We start from the raw sequence: 17,548 nt of genomic DNA, 5'->3' as shown, positions 1-17,548 counted from the left end.
TATTCTGATACCAAATGTATTTGTTAAGAGATCGAGTACGAAAATAGAAATCAGAGTTATGAATGAATTAAGAACACACAAAGTAAATATGATCTGGTTGGCTCGATTATGGTTTTGAAAGATACCGAGAAAAATAGAGTACAAGTTGCTTAGACTCTTAGACTACTCTAACTCTAGTATCCATCCCCTATTTATAGGGATAACAAAAGCATACAAAAACTACATAAGGGACTAAGCAATACAGTTTTGAAACTAACAATGCCCTTATGCAAAACATACAAACAGACTTCGATACTAACAGACTACTAGACAGGCTTCGACGCCTCACAACCAATTTCAACACCAACAGAATTGTAATAAGGAAAATTATGGGCTTAGAATAAGGCCCATATGGGGTTGGGCCCAATTTGGAAAATTGGGCCATTAATGGGCCTTTGTGGATCTTTTGGTTTTGAGCCTCAGTTTTGGTTCTTGTTGTAAGGATTTTGGATTATAGTATGAAACCAAATTGCTAATTGGGTGTGTTGTTGGCATTGATAGCTCGGGAAGCCGACAGGGCAGCAACTAGGGATTTCTTTCGGGGAGCTTCTGCATTCGAGGTGAGTTTTCCTCACTGTACTTTTCGGTCGAAGGCACCAAGGCCGGCCCATTGGATTAGATATCCTGATATATGATAGTATGTTATTGTTTAATAGTGATTTGTTAGATCAGTATCCTGGTTTATAGGATGATGCTATGAGTAGTGATATGTTGACCTGTCTGTCTGTCTCTAAACTGTTTATATGTTTATCTTTTATATGTCGGTATATTGTATTGGGTTGAGGTTGTACTGCTTCGTGTTGTAGCCAACAAAACCTGGGATCTTCCATATATGAGATGAGGGTCGGGTAGGGCATGCCAGACTCACACTGAGGGCTCAATAGCATTCCAAATACGATCTGAGGACCCGATAGGTATTCCAGACTCGTACTGAGGGCTTGATGGTATTGGAGCAATCCGATATGAGTTGAGGGCCGGGAAGGGCATTCCAGACTCATACTGAGGGCTCAATAGCATTCCAGATACGAGCTGAGGACCCGGTTGGTATGCCAGACTTGTATTGAGGGCTGAACATTGATAATTCAGTTTAATGACTGATCGGTACAGGGAGCAAGCCAGACATAAGACGTGGGCCCCGAGGGCAAGCCAAACTTATGCTATGGGCTCAGGAGCAAGCCAAATGTGAGCTGTGGGCCCGATAGGCAAGCCATACTCATACTGTGGGCTGAGGGGTAATCCAGTGTTTTAGTTGTGGATCCAATGCATGTTGTTATTTGTATATGTTATATGTTTAGGTGTTGGTACTTTGGGGGAACTCACTAAGCTTCGTGCTTACAGTTTGGTTAAAACAGGTTAAAACTCGAGAGAATCGGCTGTAGAGGTGAGGAAATAGCAGGAGGGATTGACTGGTATTTATAAGAGGGATTCTTGGGATACACGTTGTGCACCATAGTGGCACACCACGTACTATGATAACATGGATCCTCAGGCCTGCTGACACGTGGCACGAATTGGGTGGGGCTGTGTGGCAGCTTCTAGAACCTTCTTCATGCCGTGTATGCACGTGCTAATTTTCAAATTTTCAAAATTGTGTAATTTCTTCATACAAACTCTGTTTTTGACGTTCTTTATATCCCCGGAAAGCTCTCGATGAGATCTACAACTTTCGTTTAGACGCCTATAGCTAATTTGGAATTTATATTTTTCACACACGCTTAGACTGTTAAAGCCCATATAAAAAGCATAACTCTCTCATCCGATGTCCATTTTTGATAGACTTTATATCATTGGACTCCTATTAACGAGATTTTCAACTCTCGTTTAGATTATTTTGACTAAAAATTGATCGCTCTAAAATTTGATTTCTGAGCTATATACTGCTACGCTGAATCTTAGAAAAATCATAACTCCTCTCACGAAGTTAGATTAGAACGTTCTCTATATGCACGCTCTCGGTTTAACGACTAATACAACTTTTGTTTAGATTACTTAAGCTAAAATGTAATTTATTAAAAATTAACTTTTTATTACACGTAGAGTCGTGCTGGTTTAATCACGAAAATTCGAAGAAGTATAACTTCTTCATATGAAGTCGGATTTGAACGCTCCTTATATCTACAAAATCCTTATAACGTATATTAAAACTAGGTTAAGATTATTTTTCCTAAGTAATCTTTTATCTTTGAAGCGTATTTTAATTTTATTTATTTTATTATTAAATACTCATATAATTTACACATAATATCCCATAAAACACGTAAGCATACAAATATCTGAATAATCCTTTCTTATACATTCTTATTCATTCATATATGAGCAATCCTTTCTTATTCATTCATATATCATCATCCAACACAATTAGTCGACAAGAAAACTCTAGAATGCTGTTTTGAGAGTCTAGAGTGTCGATTCTTGAAGGAAATCATTCGGGTTGTTGTTCTGACCATGGTTAACATTTCGTTTTATTCTCTTATTGTTTTTACTTTCTGATTTAGGCTTTAAAACCCTTTTGTTTTATGTTTAGATTAAATGAATCGTTGAGATTATGAATTAATTTTCTATATTTGGATTATTTATTGTTATTTAACTAATTTTATCAAATTTAATCGAAGATCTATGTGTGTTAAAGATCATTAATTACCTATTGTCGAGTTTATGCAATTATAAGGACCAATCTAACCATGTTTTCTTGAATCACAATTGTTTTATGACATTAAAATAATTATGACTAGTGATTTACGGTTGGGTTAATAAATCTATGAACCTTAGGGCGTGTTTGGCACAGAGCTTTTGGAAGCGTTTGAGAGCTTCTAGCTTTTAGCTTTTGGCAAAACGCTCAAGTTTAAACAAAAAGTTTCATTTGGAAGTACGAGCGTTTAGCTTTTAGTTTAAATAAAATGTCCCAAATCTAAAAGATATTTCATGTAGCGTTTAACAAAACGTTAATGAGTTTTTGAAATCAATTTCCATAATTGCCCTTAAAAATATATTTATAAATTTATTTATTTTTAAACAATTGTCCTTTTATGTAATTTTATATATTTAAAAAGCTTCCAGTATTTTTGCCAAATACTCATATAACAAGTAAAAACTACAGCTTTCAGCTGCCAGCTACCTGCTACCTGCTACGCACTACGCGCTACCAGCTACCCGCTTTTAGCTAACAACTACTTTTTCCAAACACGCCCTTAATGTGTGTGCATGCATTAGAGGACCAATATATACATGATTTGTTTCTTATGACAATTAGGATTAACAAAAATGAAAATTTGCATAATACAATTAAGATAAAGAACTAATCACAATAGGAATCAGTGAATAATGAATAAATATCCATTGCATTGTAGTAATTAATCACGATTTTGAGATGTAGTCGAGTTTAAACAAAAATACCTGAAGTGGTTTGTTTCTAATCATTTTATCTAGTTAGTTATTGATTTATGTCTACTTGAGTTTATCATCAAAACCCATTTTGGTTGCTTTGTGTGTGCTAAGTGTATCATATAATCAAACATTGTAATATTACTATCGTTCCCTTAGTGTTCGACAATATGGTTTACCACAACTATACTATTACACGACTAGGTTCACTGTCTAGTGTGTATAACAATACAGTTGCGATAAAACTAGTTAAATAAATTTGAAATTTTCATCTATATTTATATATAGTTAATCAACATCATGTTTATTCTTAAAATCTTCGATGGACTTGGTACCAATTTGAATTGATCTAGTCATTCTATGAACAAAATTATTGTCTAGCAAACAAATGAATACCAAATAGTATTTGGCATAACGGTAATTATAAAATAATTAATTTTTTGTGTAAAAAAAACAAATGAATACAAATGACTTTATCCGGATCATGTACCAAAAGACTTTTAGCACAGCGGTATCCGGTGTTGCCCTTTCTCCTTAAGGTTGAGGGTTCAAGTCCCACTGTGGACATAAGTGAAATAATTTAGGAATAGTTTAATATATATTTGTATTTGTCGTTTAAAAAAAAACCGGATCATGTAGGCACAAATTAATTGCCATGGTAAAGTCACTTAAAAACAAAATTGCCGTCTCGAAAATAAATTAAATACAAAATGTCTTTGATGAGGTCAGGTTGAAACTAATTTGCACTCTATAAAACAAATAATTGAACACATTATATAGATGTCCTTGGGTGGGCCATGCAGGAACAAAATGGCGTCTATTGATATTTAGTCTTAGACTGGGTCATGTAGGAACACAATTATTCTTTTTCATAAGATAAGCATACAAAGGTTGTGGAGTATGTCATGTAGCAACAAGATTGCTATCTATAAAAAAATTATGCACAAATTGTCTTTCCTCTGGTAATGTAGGAACAAAACTGCCATTTAAAAAAAACAAATTAAATATAGATGTCTATGATGTGGCAGGGGTCCATCTCTCTTTCCGGGAAGAAGACTACCATTTCGTAGGTTGACTATAGAGCTCCAATATCATTTATGAAACAACCATTGCAATCTGCTTTTGCTTTTACTTCAACAATGATTATGTTCGATGCTACTGGACCAATGAAGGAATCTCAAGCCTCCACCTCCTCCTCTATGGAATCATCACAACCATGTCGTCACTTTGAATTTCCTTAGATTCTGTTAGCAACCAATAAAGTTGACGAGTCATTAGTAATTGGGAACGGAGGTTTTGGAAAAGTTTACAAAGGCAACATTCTTAACACTCAAGTGTCGTTATTGCTGTTATTAAACGGTTGTATCCTAAGTCAACTCAAGGGGCAGTAGAATTTTGGGCTGAAGTTGAGATGCTTTCAAAGTTGCGTCACCGTCATCTTGTATCCTTGTTTGGTTATTGTAATTATGAAAAAGAGATGATCCTCATCTATGAGTATATGCCCAATGGAACACTTGAAGACCACCTCCACAAACTTGGGACTCCCCTTTCTTGGCTTCAGAGACTCAAGATCTGCATAGGTGCTGCTCGTGGGTTAGACTACCTCCATACAGGTACAGGGATTGAGTCGGGTGTTATACATCGCGATGTCAAGAGTTCAAATATATTGTTAAATGAAAGTGGGGCAGCTAAAATTTCGGACTTTGGGTTGTCCAAAATAGGCCCAACCAACCAGCCATCTACATATGTCAACACACTTGTTAAAGGAACTTTTGGGTATTTCGATCCAAATTATTTCACAACTGGAAGGTTGACTAGGAAATCTGATGTGTATGCTTTTGGGGTAGTGTTGTTGGAAGTGTTATGTAGGAAGCGTGCAGTGGATAGAAGTCTTGATGAGGAGCAATGCGGTTTAGTGACATGGGCTCAAGATTCTGTCAAAGAGGGAAAACTAAAGAATATAATTGATTCTGATATAAGGGGTCAAATATCCACAAAATGTTTCAAGGAGTTTATTCGAATGGTAGATAGATGTTTGCTTGGAAATCCAAAACAACGACCTACGATGGCTGAGGTTGTGGTCAGTCTTGATTCTATACTAACATTACAGGAGAAAACCAATAATTCCTTGCAGACTTCCGGAAAAACATTATATGAAAGAATGCTTGATTTGTTGCCCTTTCCCTCCAACGAAGAGAACTCTGGTATTTCAAGCTCCTATTTAATTATGCACACAAATACTTTAAATTTTCTCCCAATGTCAAAAAACAAAAGAGTACTGATGTTGATTTGTCTACAGACATTATAGTTTGTAGTTTCGGAATTCGGAAAGATTGCTGAATGATCGTTTATGGCGTTCATATCTGTCCAGACTTTGAGAGCAAAACTTTTTTATGTGGCATAACTTGCAAAATTATAAAAAAGACTAGCTTCAAGTTTATGCCTTTTACCTTCTTCTCTTCTCAACTTAGACAAAATACTTTTTTTGTTCAGCAAATATACTTTCTGTCTCTAGATCGTCAGACAAATGTTTTGTAACAATGATTTTTTTCAACTTATTCAAAATTAATTATATATTCAGTATATACACACTTCCCTTCCATGTGGTCGACTTCTATACATATCCGTATTTTATTGAAATTGACATGAACAAGATCACATCGTATAAGAGGTCATTCTAACATTGTAACATAATACATGTTTTTACATTCCTTTTCTGTTTTTATGGAATCAATGGTAATGGAAAGTTGAATCAATATAAGAATTTGATGTGAACAAACTATCAAAGGTATTTCAAGCCTTGTCTTGATATGAATCATCATTAAGAGAATTATGAATTACTTTATAATGTGGGAATGATAAGAATGGCTTATATACTGAACTCTAAAAATCCATGTATTATACTTTTAAAACAAGAAAAACACCAGAAACCAATTATATAGTCGTTTATTACAGTACTGTCTGTTATTGGTCTTTTGACTATCCAACTTTCACAAGTAACAGTGTAATTGAGCCTCTAGGAGTCAACACATTTGTAATAAACAAGCACTACGATATGCTTGAGGCTCAATTACACTGTTACTTGTGAAAGCTGTGGTCATCAACTATGATATGCTTGAGAAGTTGTATGTGCAATGTTTTAGCATCACAAGTCCTTCTAATGCATGTTCTTCATCACATTCATCTTCTTCTGTAAGCTAGTGGGTGCAATAAAAGTATTTTAGTATACTATACTCTTGCTTTCCTTATTCTATGGGAATATACCTTTTGTTGAATGTAATATCTGACGATGTAAAATGGGTATACTAGTCGAAATCCTACGGCTTTCCTGGAGTCTATGAGGAAGTGTGCACGAATTGAAGAGATGCAGCCTATTACCTAAAGCAGTTACAATTTTAAACATATCCATTGATTGTAATTAAGAATAGTACTCTAGAGACTTTACAAGTCACATCAAAACCTAGTGAAAAAAATAATAATTGACCGAGTATATATGGTGTTGAAAAAGTAACAATAGCAATCATATAATATTTTTTTATTCCTCTGTTTCAGCCATAGTGATGTAAAATTATTAGGTGATAAAAAGGGAAAGAGTCCAAACGCTAGTGATACAATAAAAGCTGACAACAAATATTCCTCAAATCCTTCTCCGAATTTGAAAGCGTTTAAGTTTGCTGATCTGCAAAGGGCAACTAAAAATTTTAGTCAAGACTTTCTCTTGGGAGATAATGGAGTTATGTTCTTATGTTGGGTTGACAAGTTCACATCCGTTCCTTCAACAAAGGGTGTTGGGATTGCAGTTGCTGTTAAAAGGTGTCAAGGTCTTCAAGAATATGAAGTAAGAATCAATCCACATCAATTTATACTATTTATTAATAGGGAAAATACCGGGTATAGACATTTTTTGGGGTTGAATTCAGAAATATAGACACAAAAAGTTGGATTTCCGAGTATAGACATGGATTCCACGGAGGTAGCTGCGAGGGGCTCTGCGGAATGAACTGTAGCTCCACGGAATGACAAAATCATAAATAAATCAGGGTATTAAAAAAAAGAAACTCAAGATCCATTCTGCGGAGATATCTCCGAGGAATGAATCTTCAGAAAGAAAAAAAAATCACCTCCAATGATTCTTTTATGTAAAGATCTCCAATTAAAAGACCAATTTTTTTTCCACCTCACATTCATTCCAAACATTGTCAAGAAAAATTTATACTATCATAATCTTTTCTTGAAAATAATTAGTTGGGGAATGAATATAAACCCCGAAGAATCGATGTGAATTTTTTTTTTTGAAGATCCATTCCTCGGAGCTACCTCCGCCGAATGAGTTAATTTCTCGAAGGTAGCTCCGCGGAATGGATCTTGAGCTTTTTTTTAATACCCTGATTTATTTATGATTTTGTCATTCCGCGGAGCTACAGTACATTCCATAAAGCCCCTCGGAGCTACCTCCGCGGAATTCATGTCTATACCCGGAAATTCAATTTTTTGTGTCTATATTTTGGAATTCAACCCCAAAAAATGTCTATAGCCAGTATTTTCCCTTATTAATATAATAAAACTTGTTGGAGCTTCTCTTAAAGACTTGTCTCCCAGAGTCTTTATATATCATTAACATCAACATCAACCTTACATCGAATACAAAATCATCATTTACAAGAAGTAGCACATACAATATATTATCTGAAACACCATGTTAACTTAAGCATTAGCCAAACTATCCTAGTTTCTGTCTTGTTGAGAGCTCCAAGTAGCATTATCATAGTATGGTTGCAGAAGTATTACTAGAACTTCATTAAAATTTCTTTCTAGATGTATACCTTATACTTTGTAGTGAAACAAAAAGAAACGAGGATAAAAGATGGTAAAAAGGTTTGTGTTCTAGGAAAGGTCTTATGTTATTTATTATCATGTGCCTGAGAGAAGGCAAAAGAAAGATAACAAATTCATCGAGAGTAAATAGGTTAATTCAAGTCCGAGGTAGTTAATTTATTTCGAAAAAAGATGATAAATCATATGCTTTTCGATTCTATTCAAATGTTTCGACATTTATGAGAATGTCTTAGAGAGAATACAAAATTTATCTACCCTTCCTTTATGTTCTCTCCAGAAAAGCTCGAGAATATGCAATTTGTTTTGTTTCTTTTTATTTCTTTCAAAATTACTCTTTTTGTCTACAAGAAAGTGACTCAAAACGACATATTTATTTGTTAGGTAAAGAACAACGGTAAACGAAAAACAAACATGAGAAATACAAGAAATTAGAACCGAAATCAAAACACACAGAACACAACACAATATTTAAGTGGTTCACATTATCTTGCGATAGGCTACGTCCACTGTCGAACCACAGAGAGAGAGATTTTATTCCAGCTATTCTGCTACAATGTTACAGATATGGCTGTTCATAAGTATATATACAAGAAAATTTGACCTAAACCTAAAAGGTCAAGCCCAGCCGAAAAACACTAATAATAATAATAATAATAATAAAGACAAAAAAACAAAAGAGAAAACATTGGTCTGCCCAAAACTTTCCGGTCTTTAAAATTCAAATCTAATGAAAAGGCTGCATATTTAACATTATTAACAATAGGTGGAAAAGAACATGACCTTTCAACAATATTGCATATAGGTAGATTGTGGCTGTTAACCGGTGACAGATGAACAAATGTGGATCTAATGATAAACTTTAAATTGGATTGAACTTAAGCCTGTATTTCTTTCTACATCTTAGTTTTAAGTTGTAAATGCAACTCATGAGTTATTTTTTCATAGAACAATGGATCGTCTAAAACAACGATTTTTATCGGATATAAAAAAGAAAGAAGCTCATAGAAGTCGAAATATGAAAAAATAGTACGATATGATAGGCGAAATCTCAATGCTAAATGTTTTGTTGATTGAAATCCTTTCAATGACTAACTTTAAATTTTGTGAGATCAGACAGTGGCAGGCGTATTAGGAAGTTTGGCTCATCCAAATATTATTAGTCTTTTGGGACACTCTAATGATAAACCACACGAATACTTGCTTGTTTACGAGTACATGGAAAAGAGAAATCTTGATCACTTCTTATTTGAAGGTAATATATATTATTGGATTATTTTGACTCAGGAGTACTTTATCTAACATGAACAATTTTGCAGATGCACCACTTTCCTGGGGACGACGACTTATAATATTGATAGGAGTAGCACGTGCACTTGCGTATATACATTCCTCAAGCTATCAAGTGATACACCGTAATGTTAAACCCTCTAATATATTCCTCGATCAGGTAGTCTTAAGCTTTTGAAGATTTTTAGTGGTGAAGGAACCACTTCCAAGCATTTGTTTTTTTGCCATGAAAATTAACAAATTATTTTTCTTGATTATGCCAGGATTTTAATGCAAAACTGGGGGATTTTGGGTTTGCAAAATTTGGGTCTGAAATTCACAAATTAGATGCTACTACACGTGTTATGGGTACCATTGGTTATGTTGACCCATCGTATGTAAAGACAGGTAGGCTACCTACAAAATAATATTTATTCAAGTGAACTTCTACCACATTTGCGATTAATTTTTCGTAAGAAAACAAATCATTCTTCCAGAGTTTCAGAATGAGCCCATTTTAGATAAATATGGAAATGTAAATATGAAGAAAAAAGACCATCCTTGAACTGTTTTTTCTATAAGTACATATTTTCACCGGAACCATGGATTGTTAAACAAATATGCCAATTTGAAGTGATTAATTTAAAGGTTAATCTCTATATTGTGATCATAAAAAAATACAAATTACAGGTCATCTGACTATGAAGAGCGATGTCTATAGCTTCGGAGTGGTATTGCTGGTAACCCTAACAGGTGATGGGGTATGGGGGTCGCCTAATTATCAATTAAATTTGGCAGAACTGGCAGGTCCATTCCTAACAAGTAGAAGCAAGCTAGATAAAATAATGGATCCACGTGTACAGAAAGATTACCAGCTAAAAGGTGCTTTCAAATGTGCTGCACTCGCATTAAGATGTGTAGCTACCGATTCTAAGGATAGACCTTCAAGTGAAGAAGGTTTGCAGCGCTTGGAACGAATATATGCTCTAACCAAATAATGTAACTGTTAAAATATGAACTTGATACTTTGGTGCAGAGTCATTAAGGATTCTTATGTTGGCTAGAATTTGTCAAATTGCAGAAAGCTTGAAGGTCTCAAATAGCACTACTAGAAAAAGAGGTATCAGCGATGAATTAGCCACCGAAAAAATCCGTAGCTAATCAGTGATGGACTTGCAAGGGTTTAGCGACCGAAGTTATATTAATGTATAATACTGAATTTCAGATGTGGTTGATTCAATGGATTCTTTTCATCCGGGAAAAATCGGTAGCTGATTTTTTAATTCCCTCCCATTTATTTGGTTCAACTTTTTGTTTCCCTCCCACTTATTTTGTTCCCCCCATTCATCTCTCCCAAATCGACACCCTCAACCTCTCTTCCCAAATCGACTCCCTCACTTCTCCTCCCAAATCTTCTGTAAATCTTATGTAACATTCTTTTACATTTAGCCCTTCGTCTTTCTCATCCTCCATTGCACATCGAGATGGCGCCGATCGATCTGAAGTTACAAACTGCGAGAAACCCTAGCGATAGCATCATATTCATCATCGACGGCAACAAATGTCATCCCACCAGCCGGAGCAGCTTGGGTTAATACATATGAACGATTATCACCGCGCTGAAAATCATTCACCCCTCCTTCTTAGGTATTGACTGGACATCTTTTTTTTAGTTTGCTTTCTATTAATTCTTCTTCCCATGTCAATCCAAACGAAATCAATGTTCATGAATCTCATGTCGTACTAAATACTTAAAATCAGAGTGATAATATATTGAGCTGTTAGAAGCAAAATCATTGTTTAGGATTATGAATCTCATATTGAACTAAATGATTAACCTCAGAGTTATTTAGTTGGGTTACTGGAAACAAAATTAATGCTCAAAGACCTCATATAAATTCATCAACATCTTTCTAGGAGAAAACAAGTTTTTTTTTTTTTCATATCCCTGAAGGTTCCTTAGCCCCTCTCATTTTTAACACGACCTAATGGATTTGTTGGTGAATTCCCTGCACTCTGCAATTCCAGTTGTGATATCTAGAGTTAACCAGGTGGATACAGCAAGACTTGATGTTGAGATGTCAGCCATGTTGAAAGAGCAATTAGTCAAGGTTTGCTCTGAAATGAAGGTATATTATCACATAGTCGAGGTTTTTCTTTTTGTTTCCATCTTTAATTTAATTACCAAATCTTATCCTTTTGGGATTAGCCAGGATTGTTTTTCAATACGAAGCTGATCTTGATGCTTTCCTTGAGTTTCTCTTATGGAGGTTCTCCATTTGGGTTGATAAACCTACTCCAGGAAATGCTCTCATGAATCTAAAAAATAGAGATGAGCATGTCATGACTACAAGAGGAAAAAGTAAGAAGTTTCAAATATATGATTATATCCATTCTATCATGTGCAAATTGTGTGGGTGTGACCATTTAGCCTTACATCTCAATTAATTTCAATCTATTCTCTAGTTAGATCATGATTGGAGGGACCTGAACTCACTATTGCGTAAAAGATATGGTGTTGTGTTGCTACAGTTGGTGGACAATATATTTGGACTTGTCTACAATCTTTTTCTGGTTTTTGTCGATGGGTTGATTTTAATTAGATATATGCTATTCCATGTTTAGATAGTTGAACCTAATAAGGTATAATTGCAATCCTCCCCTCGTTTTCTGTTAGTTTTTATATTTTAGTGCTGCTACAACTTATTTATAACTAACTATTTAAGTGACATAATTTTATTATAAAATGGTACTAGATGTCAGCAAATACTTACTTGGGATAAGGGAAAAGAAACTTGGAAGCACATACAATATAAAAGAATATGGCTAAATATATTAGGCATATCCTGATATATGATATATTTGAATCTAGAAATTAAGACATCATTATTAGTTGTATATTATTTACAGGTACAAGAATCTTAGTGAGAGAGCCCTGGACATATTCGCCCCTACACAGTCAAATTGACGTATTTGCCCTTCTTGTTTGCTACTAGTACCAAGATAAACTCCAAATGATTCACCCGAGATGGAAAACTAGTGCAAAGTCTCTTATAAGGTATAATGTTTTCATCAATTAATGGTTTGTTTTCCTTTTAAAATGATTTTAGTTTTAAAGGATAAAGGATGAGCTTATTGAAAGTACATTGTTACAAATTGTTTTCTTTGTAGGCTATTCTTGATCGTATACGTGAGGAGATAAAGGATGTGCTTAGGGTGGAACGTGAAGAAATTAAGCCATAAAAACAAGAAAGTTTCAAGATTTATAACGACATTCACACTTAATTCACTAGAGGAAGTAACATACCCAACTAATTAAACTTTCACATTTGATTTTTCTAATTTGGTTTCGATACTTTGAAATCGATTTACACTTTGACTCTCGATACTTGTGATTTAGTTTCAATACTTTGAATGTGATTTGGTTTCGATACTTTGAAATTGAATATTAATCTTCATTTACCTGGTCAAATATTTATATTTAATTTAGTTATTGGATTTTAATTGTAATTTATTATATACATTAGATTTGTTTTGTAGATTTTGGTTATAGATTTAGAATATTAAAACAAATGATATAATTGGCAGTCAACGACAAAATTTATTGGTTTTATGAGCTTTCTTAAAAAATTATATTGTAGCTAAATAACTCATCAATGACGGATTAGCGACAAACATCAACGACAGATTAACGACAAAATCCAGAGGTTCCATAAGCAATTTGTGACTTCGCTAATCCGTCACTAATTTGTCGCTAACTATTAGCGACAAGGTTTTTTCGACTACCAAATTCCGTCGCTAATCCGTCGTTGATGGCCTTCAGCAACGGATCAGCGCAGAATTGTCCGTCAGTGATACCTCTATTTCTAGTAGTGTAGAAGCTGAAGATGTTGATGATTGTTCGTGACTAAGAAAAAGATGTTGGGGCTAGATGGAGCAAATGTTCCAAGTATAAGAAGAATAAGATGCTTAGGGTGCATTTAGTTACAGATAAATGGGCCATTTTTTGGAAAAAATTTCCAAGAAAAATGAGAATTTTAAAAACGTGTTTAGTTCATCGATTTTTCTCGGAAAATAAAAATTTTCCGTTTTTTAAAACTACAAAGAACTTAGAAAATTTTGGAAAACCGATAATCATTGTTTTCCACATTTTTCTAATTTCAAAAATATAAACATACACCCACCCCAACCCTACACACCTCTACATACCCCCACCTTAACACCCCCAACCCACACACTCCTAAGAGCATCATGGGGTTTAATCAGAGTTGAATAGATGATTACTAGGATTGAATAGAAGTTTAATGGAATGTGAGTGATGACATGGAGGAGAGTTGAATGAGAGAGTTGTATGATCATTGAGTGGTTCAATATATTTAATCTTTTCTTTTCCAATTAAATTTCAAACAAAATATAGAAATCCATTAAACTTTGTAGAGTTTAATAGAGTGTGGATGTTAAAGAGTATAGTTGAATAAAAAGTGAAATGTTGATGTTGTAGTGATGTGTCAATCCATTGAACTTCGTAGAGTTCAATGGATTGTGGATGCCCTAAGCTCACCTCAACCCCACCCCCACCCCCACAAATACACACACCACCACCACTACCCCCCACAAACACACACATACACACACAACCACCCCCACCCCCACAAATAAACACACACACACACGCACACCACAATTACCCCCTACAAACACACCCACACCCACCCCCTACAAACACACACACACACATACAACCACTCCATCCCCCCCCCCCCCTCATAAACACACACCACCACTAGCACTACCCCCACAAAAACACTCTCACACAAACCACTACTGTAAATTCCGACCTACCATCACATCCACCATTACCCTGTCACCGCCACAATCACCTATGCCACCTTGTCACCACCGTCATACCGCCACCACCACAACTATCGCCATCATCGCCACCACGTTGCCGCCGCCACCACCACAACTATCGCCATCATGGCCGCCACCACCACCACCATTGTCACACCCCCAAACCGGATGGCGGAAACGTCCTGAGGTGGAATGAGAACACAGTATCACAAGTACATAAACAACCATCATATCATATGATTATATCAGTTACATGACCCAAATGTTACTTACTATCAGAATACATTACAAGGTTTGCATGTTATCAAAGAAAGTAGTTCTCGTAATGATATTTGGTGTTTTGTCTTCAAAAGTAGCTCCACTGATCCGAGCTTAATTGTTTCCTGAGATTACATGTCGTTTTAAAAGTCAACATAAAGTTGGTGAGTTCATAAGAGTTCAGTTGTAGAAAAATCCGATATTTTTCCTTAGATGAAAATTGTATCTCCGTCTTGTAAAAAGTTTTGTATTTGTACGCCTTCAGCGTAAAAGAAGAATGTATGTGTGTAGTATGTATCCCAAAGCATTAATAAAATAAAAGTTCCCATAACTTCTAAAGTTATAGAAAGTGTGACTTGTCATGTGATTTTTATTATCCAAAAATCGAGTGTATAAGTAAATAACCATACTTATAAATGTGTTTTGTACTAGAATTTCACTATTCGATGTTATAGTGAGCCCTTATGATCGAGCTATCGACTGTAATGCTGCCCGCTACGATGCTTCTTCGGATGTCGTGAAAATGTTAAGACAATTGTCACCCTTGACCCGTCGATCGTGGTTGTAGCTAGAAACCATAGGTGCGGGTTGTCAATCCCATATAGATCTATACACAATTATCCCGCTCACTTAAGATTTAACGATTATAAGGTCCGGGTCTTAGCATAATGGTTAAAGAAATGTCTCACATAACCCGTCGAAAGTATGTTATTCTAGGTTGTAAATGAAATTGAAGTTTTCTCATGTTCAAAGTGTTGTTCTACATGTATGTTGGTTACCCAGTGTATAATAGTATTACCCAGTGGATAATGGTATTATCCAATGGGTAATGGTTTTATTCAATGTGTAAACACAAAGTTTTAATCTTTCAAAGCTACACTTTTGGTAAAAATGTTAGTTTGTGTTTATCCAATGTGTAATAATATTATCCAATGGATAAAGATATTATCGATCAAAGAATAGATCCAATATTAGGAGCTTGTGCATATGAAAGAATGAGACTTGTGTGTTTTCTTTGAAAACATGAATGTATGTATATATTTCATAAATAGAACATAAACATGCATGTACGAGTCTTACCCAAAGGTTAAAAGTTTTATCCATCATATATTAGATCTAGGACCTTTGTGTAAAGTCATTGTCCAAAATGTATTTTGTTTGCATGGCATGTAATCTCCTCCGAAAGTGTAAAATGAGTGAAAATGTAACGACCCAATTTTCAAAAGAAAATTTTCATTTTTCAATAGCCAAAAACACTTTCCATAAACCATAAAATCTCAAATACAATTTTTTTCAAATTCATATCAATAATAATGTTATTTCAAAACATCAGAGTGTCCCATAAAAACGCGTGAGAGAGAGCGCACGTCGCGTCATCAAACCTTGCCCTTACCGTTAGGGTCAGATGAACCAGAAACAAATCCACAAACTGTAAGCTAATTCTTAGTGAGTTCCCAAAGCATACCCCACACAATCCACATAATCACATTATCATATTAGCTATAAAAGCTACATAAACGACATAAGCCATGCATACAACATATAGGGATGTCATGGGCTCGTCCCCAGGGTTTTACTCCAGGATGCCATGGGCTCCCCACATGATCTTACACCTAAGTGTCATGGGCTCTCCCATGGTCTTTAATAGGAAAGCCATGGGCTCTCCACATGGTCTTACATCCGAGTGCCATGGTGTCACAACTAGCAAATTAGGGTTGAGATTTTGATTCTTGTACGAGACAATATCCTCCATCTAACCTTGCAACACCCCATTTAGTGAAATTCAAACTACAATGTTATTTAAAATCATACGTGCATACATTGTAAATTAAGCCTCGTACAAGCCCAAAAACTTGATCCAATAGTTAAGACCAATCCGTTTTGGGCTTTCATCCAAGAATTCTCGGCCCAACACCCTATTGGGCCTTGTTGGGCCGACAACCCTTCGTTGGGCCCTATTGAGCCGAAAAGTTCTATTGGGCCGAAAACCCTTCCTTAGGCCTTATTGGGCCGAAAACTCCTACCTTTGGGCTTTAATGGACCGAAAACTTTTATTGGGCCAAGCAAAAAATCGAAACCCACTCTTTTTGGGCCACCCTTTGGACCAAGAACCCTATGGGGTCGGTTAGGGTTTGAACAAAAAAAAAAGGAAAAATGAATGGAACAAGGAGGTGTCACCTCATTTTTGCCCTACATGCAACAATGTTTTAACCTCCATGTATCAAGGCATGCTTCCCATCAACTTTCCACAAGTCAACTTCTTTCTCCTTCCTCTCTCTTAGGATCGCCCGACCCCCCCCCCCCTCCAACACACCTCAAAAACTTCATTTTCCTTCACTTAGTCTCAAGAACTCCTCCTACTTCTTACTCTCAAAAAATCAAACATCTCTTATTTTTCCTCTAAAATTTCGTGGGTGTCTGTGTACCGTCTTCAAAGGAGTCTACTTCAAAGGTTCATAAGTTTGGTAAGACCTTCATGTAACTCTTGTAAATCTAAACATTATTATGATAACAACTCCTTGTTTACACACTTTTGTTGTGTGTTAAGCTCTTAGAACACCACCATTCTCGAGAATCTCTCCAAGACAAGGCTAGGCTCGAAAATTTCCTTCTTCTTCTTCTACCTCACGAAATCAACCAAGGTGAGCTTCATACCCCACTATTTTCGTGTTTTTCAACCTTTTGGGGGGAATACAAGTCAAGTTTGTTTAAATCTTTGGATATTTGCATGCACTTGTGTATTTATGTAACAACTTGTGGTTGAAATGTTGAATACCTCATGCTAACACTCCATAAACTCGAGATTTACAAGCCTCATGAGACTAGAGTAAATCTATCCTTTGGAAAGTTTCATGTATCATGGTTATGAGTTGAAGATAAAACAAGTTCTCAAATAAAAAGGGTGCTTAATGTATGT

At 35.4% G+C, this 17,548-nt stretch overlaps 2 protein-coding genes and 1 long non-coding RNA gene across 5 annotated transcripts; all 3 read left to right on the top strand.

Moving 5' to 3' along the window:
• The first annotated feature begins 4,352 nt into the window (after positions 1 to 4,352).
• LOC145124863 (receptor-like protein kinase FERONIA) lies at positions 4,353 to 5,893 on the top strand. Its single transcript, XM_079060342.1, has 2 exons — positions 4,353 to 5,624; positions 5,720 to 5,893. Exons 1-2 carry the CDS (start codon positions 4,832 to 4,834, stop codon positions 5,758 to 5,760), a joined length of 834 nt encoding a protein of 277 aa, XP_078916468.1. The 5' UTR covers positions 4,353 to 4,831; the 3' UTR covers positions 5,761 to 5,893.
• Positions 5,894 to 6,924: 1,031 nt separating this feature from the next.
• LOC145124866 (putative serine/threonine-protein kinase PBL11) lies at positions 6,925 to 11,176 on the top strand. 2 transcript variants are annotated; one of them, XM_079060344.1, is made up of 7 exons: positions 6,925 to 7,258; positions 9,370 to 9,508; positions 9,573 to 9,703; positions 9,807 to 9,930; positions 10,213 to 10,521; positions 10,604 to 10,642; positions 10,748 to 11,176. In XM_079060344.1, the coding sequence occupies exons 1-5, from the start codon at positions 7,157 to 7,159 to the stop codon at positions 10,518 to 10,520; spliced, it is 804 nt and encodes a 267-aa protein (XP_078916470.1). In that variant the 5' UTR covers positions 6,925 to 7,156; the 3' UTR covers position 10,521; positions 10,604 to 10,642; positions 10,748 to 11,176. The 2 variants fall into 2 exon arrangements, with proteins under 2 accessions (XP_078916470.1, XP_078916471.1); XM_079060345.1 differs by lacking the exon at positions 10,748 to 11,176 and having other exon boundaries at positions 10,213 to 10,707.
• A 127-nt stretch (positions 11,177 to 11,303) lies between these two features.
• LOC145124867 (uncharacterized) lies at positions 11,304 to 12,826 on the top strand. 2 transcript variants are annotated; one of them, XR_013715725.1, is made up of 4 exons: positions 11,304 to 11,651; positions 11,732 to 11,884; positions 12,433 to 12,580; positions 12,694 to 12,826. It is a non-coding gene; the product is annotated as an uncharacterized LOC145124867 (long non-coding RNA). The 2 variants fall into 2 exon arrangements; XR_013715726.1 differs by having other exon boundaries at positions 11,305 to 11,651; positions 11,736 to 11,884.
• Positions 12,827 to 17,548: the final 4,722 nt, after the last annotated feature.

The sequence above is a fragment of the Lactuca virosa genome, chromosome 7, assembly GCF_052849685.1.
Source record: "Lactuca virosa cultivar CGN04683 chromosome 7, Lactuca_virosa_CGN04683_v6, whole genome shotgun sequence".
NCBI classification, from domain to species: Eukaryota; Viridiplantae; Streptophyta; class Magnoliopsida; order Asterales; family Asteraceae; genus Lactuca; species Lactuca virosa.
This window is presented reverse-complemented; position numbering and strand designations above follow the sequence as displayed.

What these genes read in the sequence shown, in the direction of transcription:
- LOC145124863 (XM_079060342.1), top strand. Translation starts at nt 4,832, where the DNA reads ATGCTTTCAAAGTTGCGTCACCGTCATCTTGTATCCTTGTTTGGTTAT. An exon ending in CTCCAACGAAGAGAACTCTG is followed by an intron (nt 5,625 to 5,719) that starts GTATTTCAAGCT and finishes ATTTGTCTACAG; the next exon opens with ACATTATAGTTTGTAGTTTC.
- LOC145124866 (XM_079060344.1), top strand. Translation starts at nt 7,157, where the DNA reads ATGTTCTTATGTTGGGTTGACAAGTTCACATCCGTTCCTTCAACAAAG. An exon ending in TGATCACTTCTTATTTGAAG is followed by an intron (nt 9,509 to 9,572) that starts GTAATATATATT and finishes ACAATTTTGCAG; the next exon opens with ATGCACCACTTTCCTGGGGA. An exon ending in CCCATCGTATGTAAAGACAG is followed by an intron (nt 9,931 to 10,212) that starts GTAGGCTACCTA and finishes TACAAATTACAG; the next exon opens with GTCATCTGACTATGAAGAGC.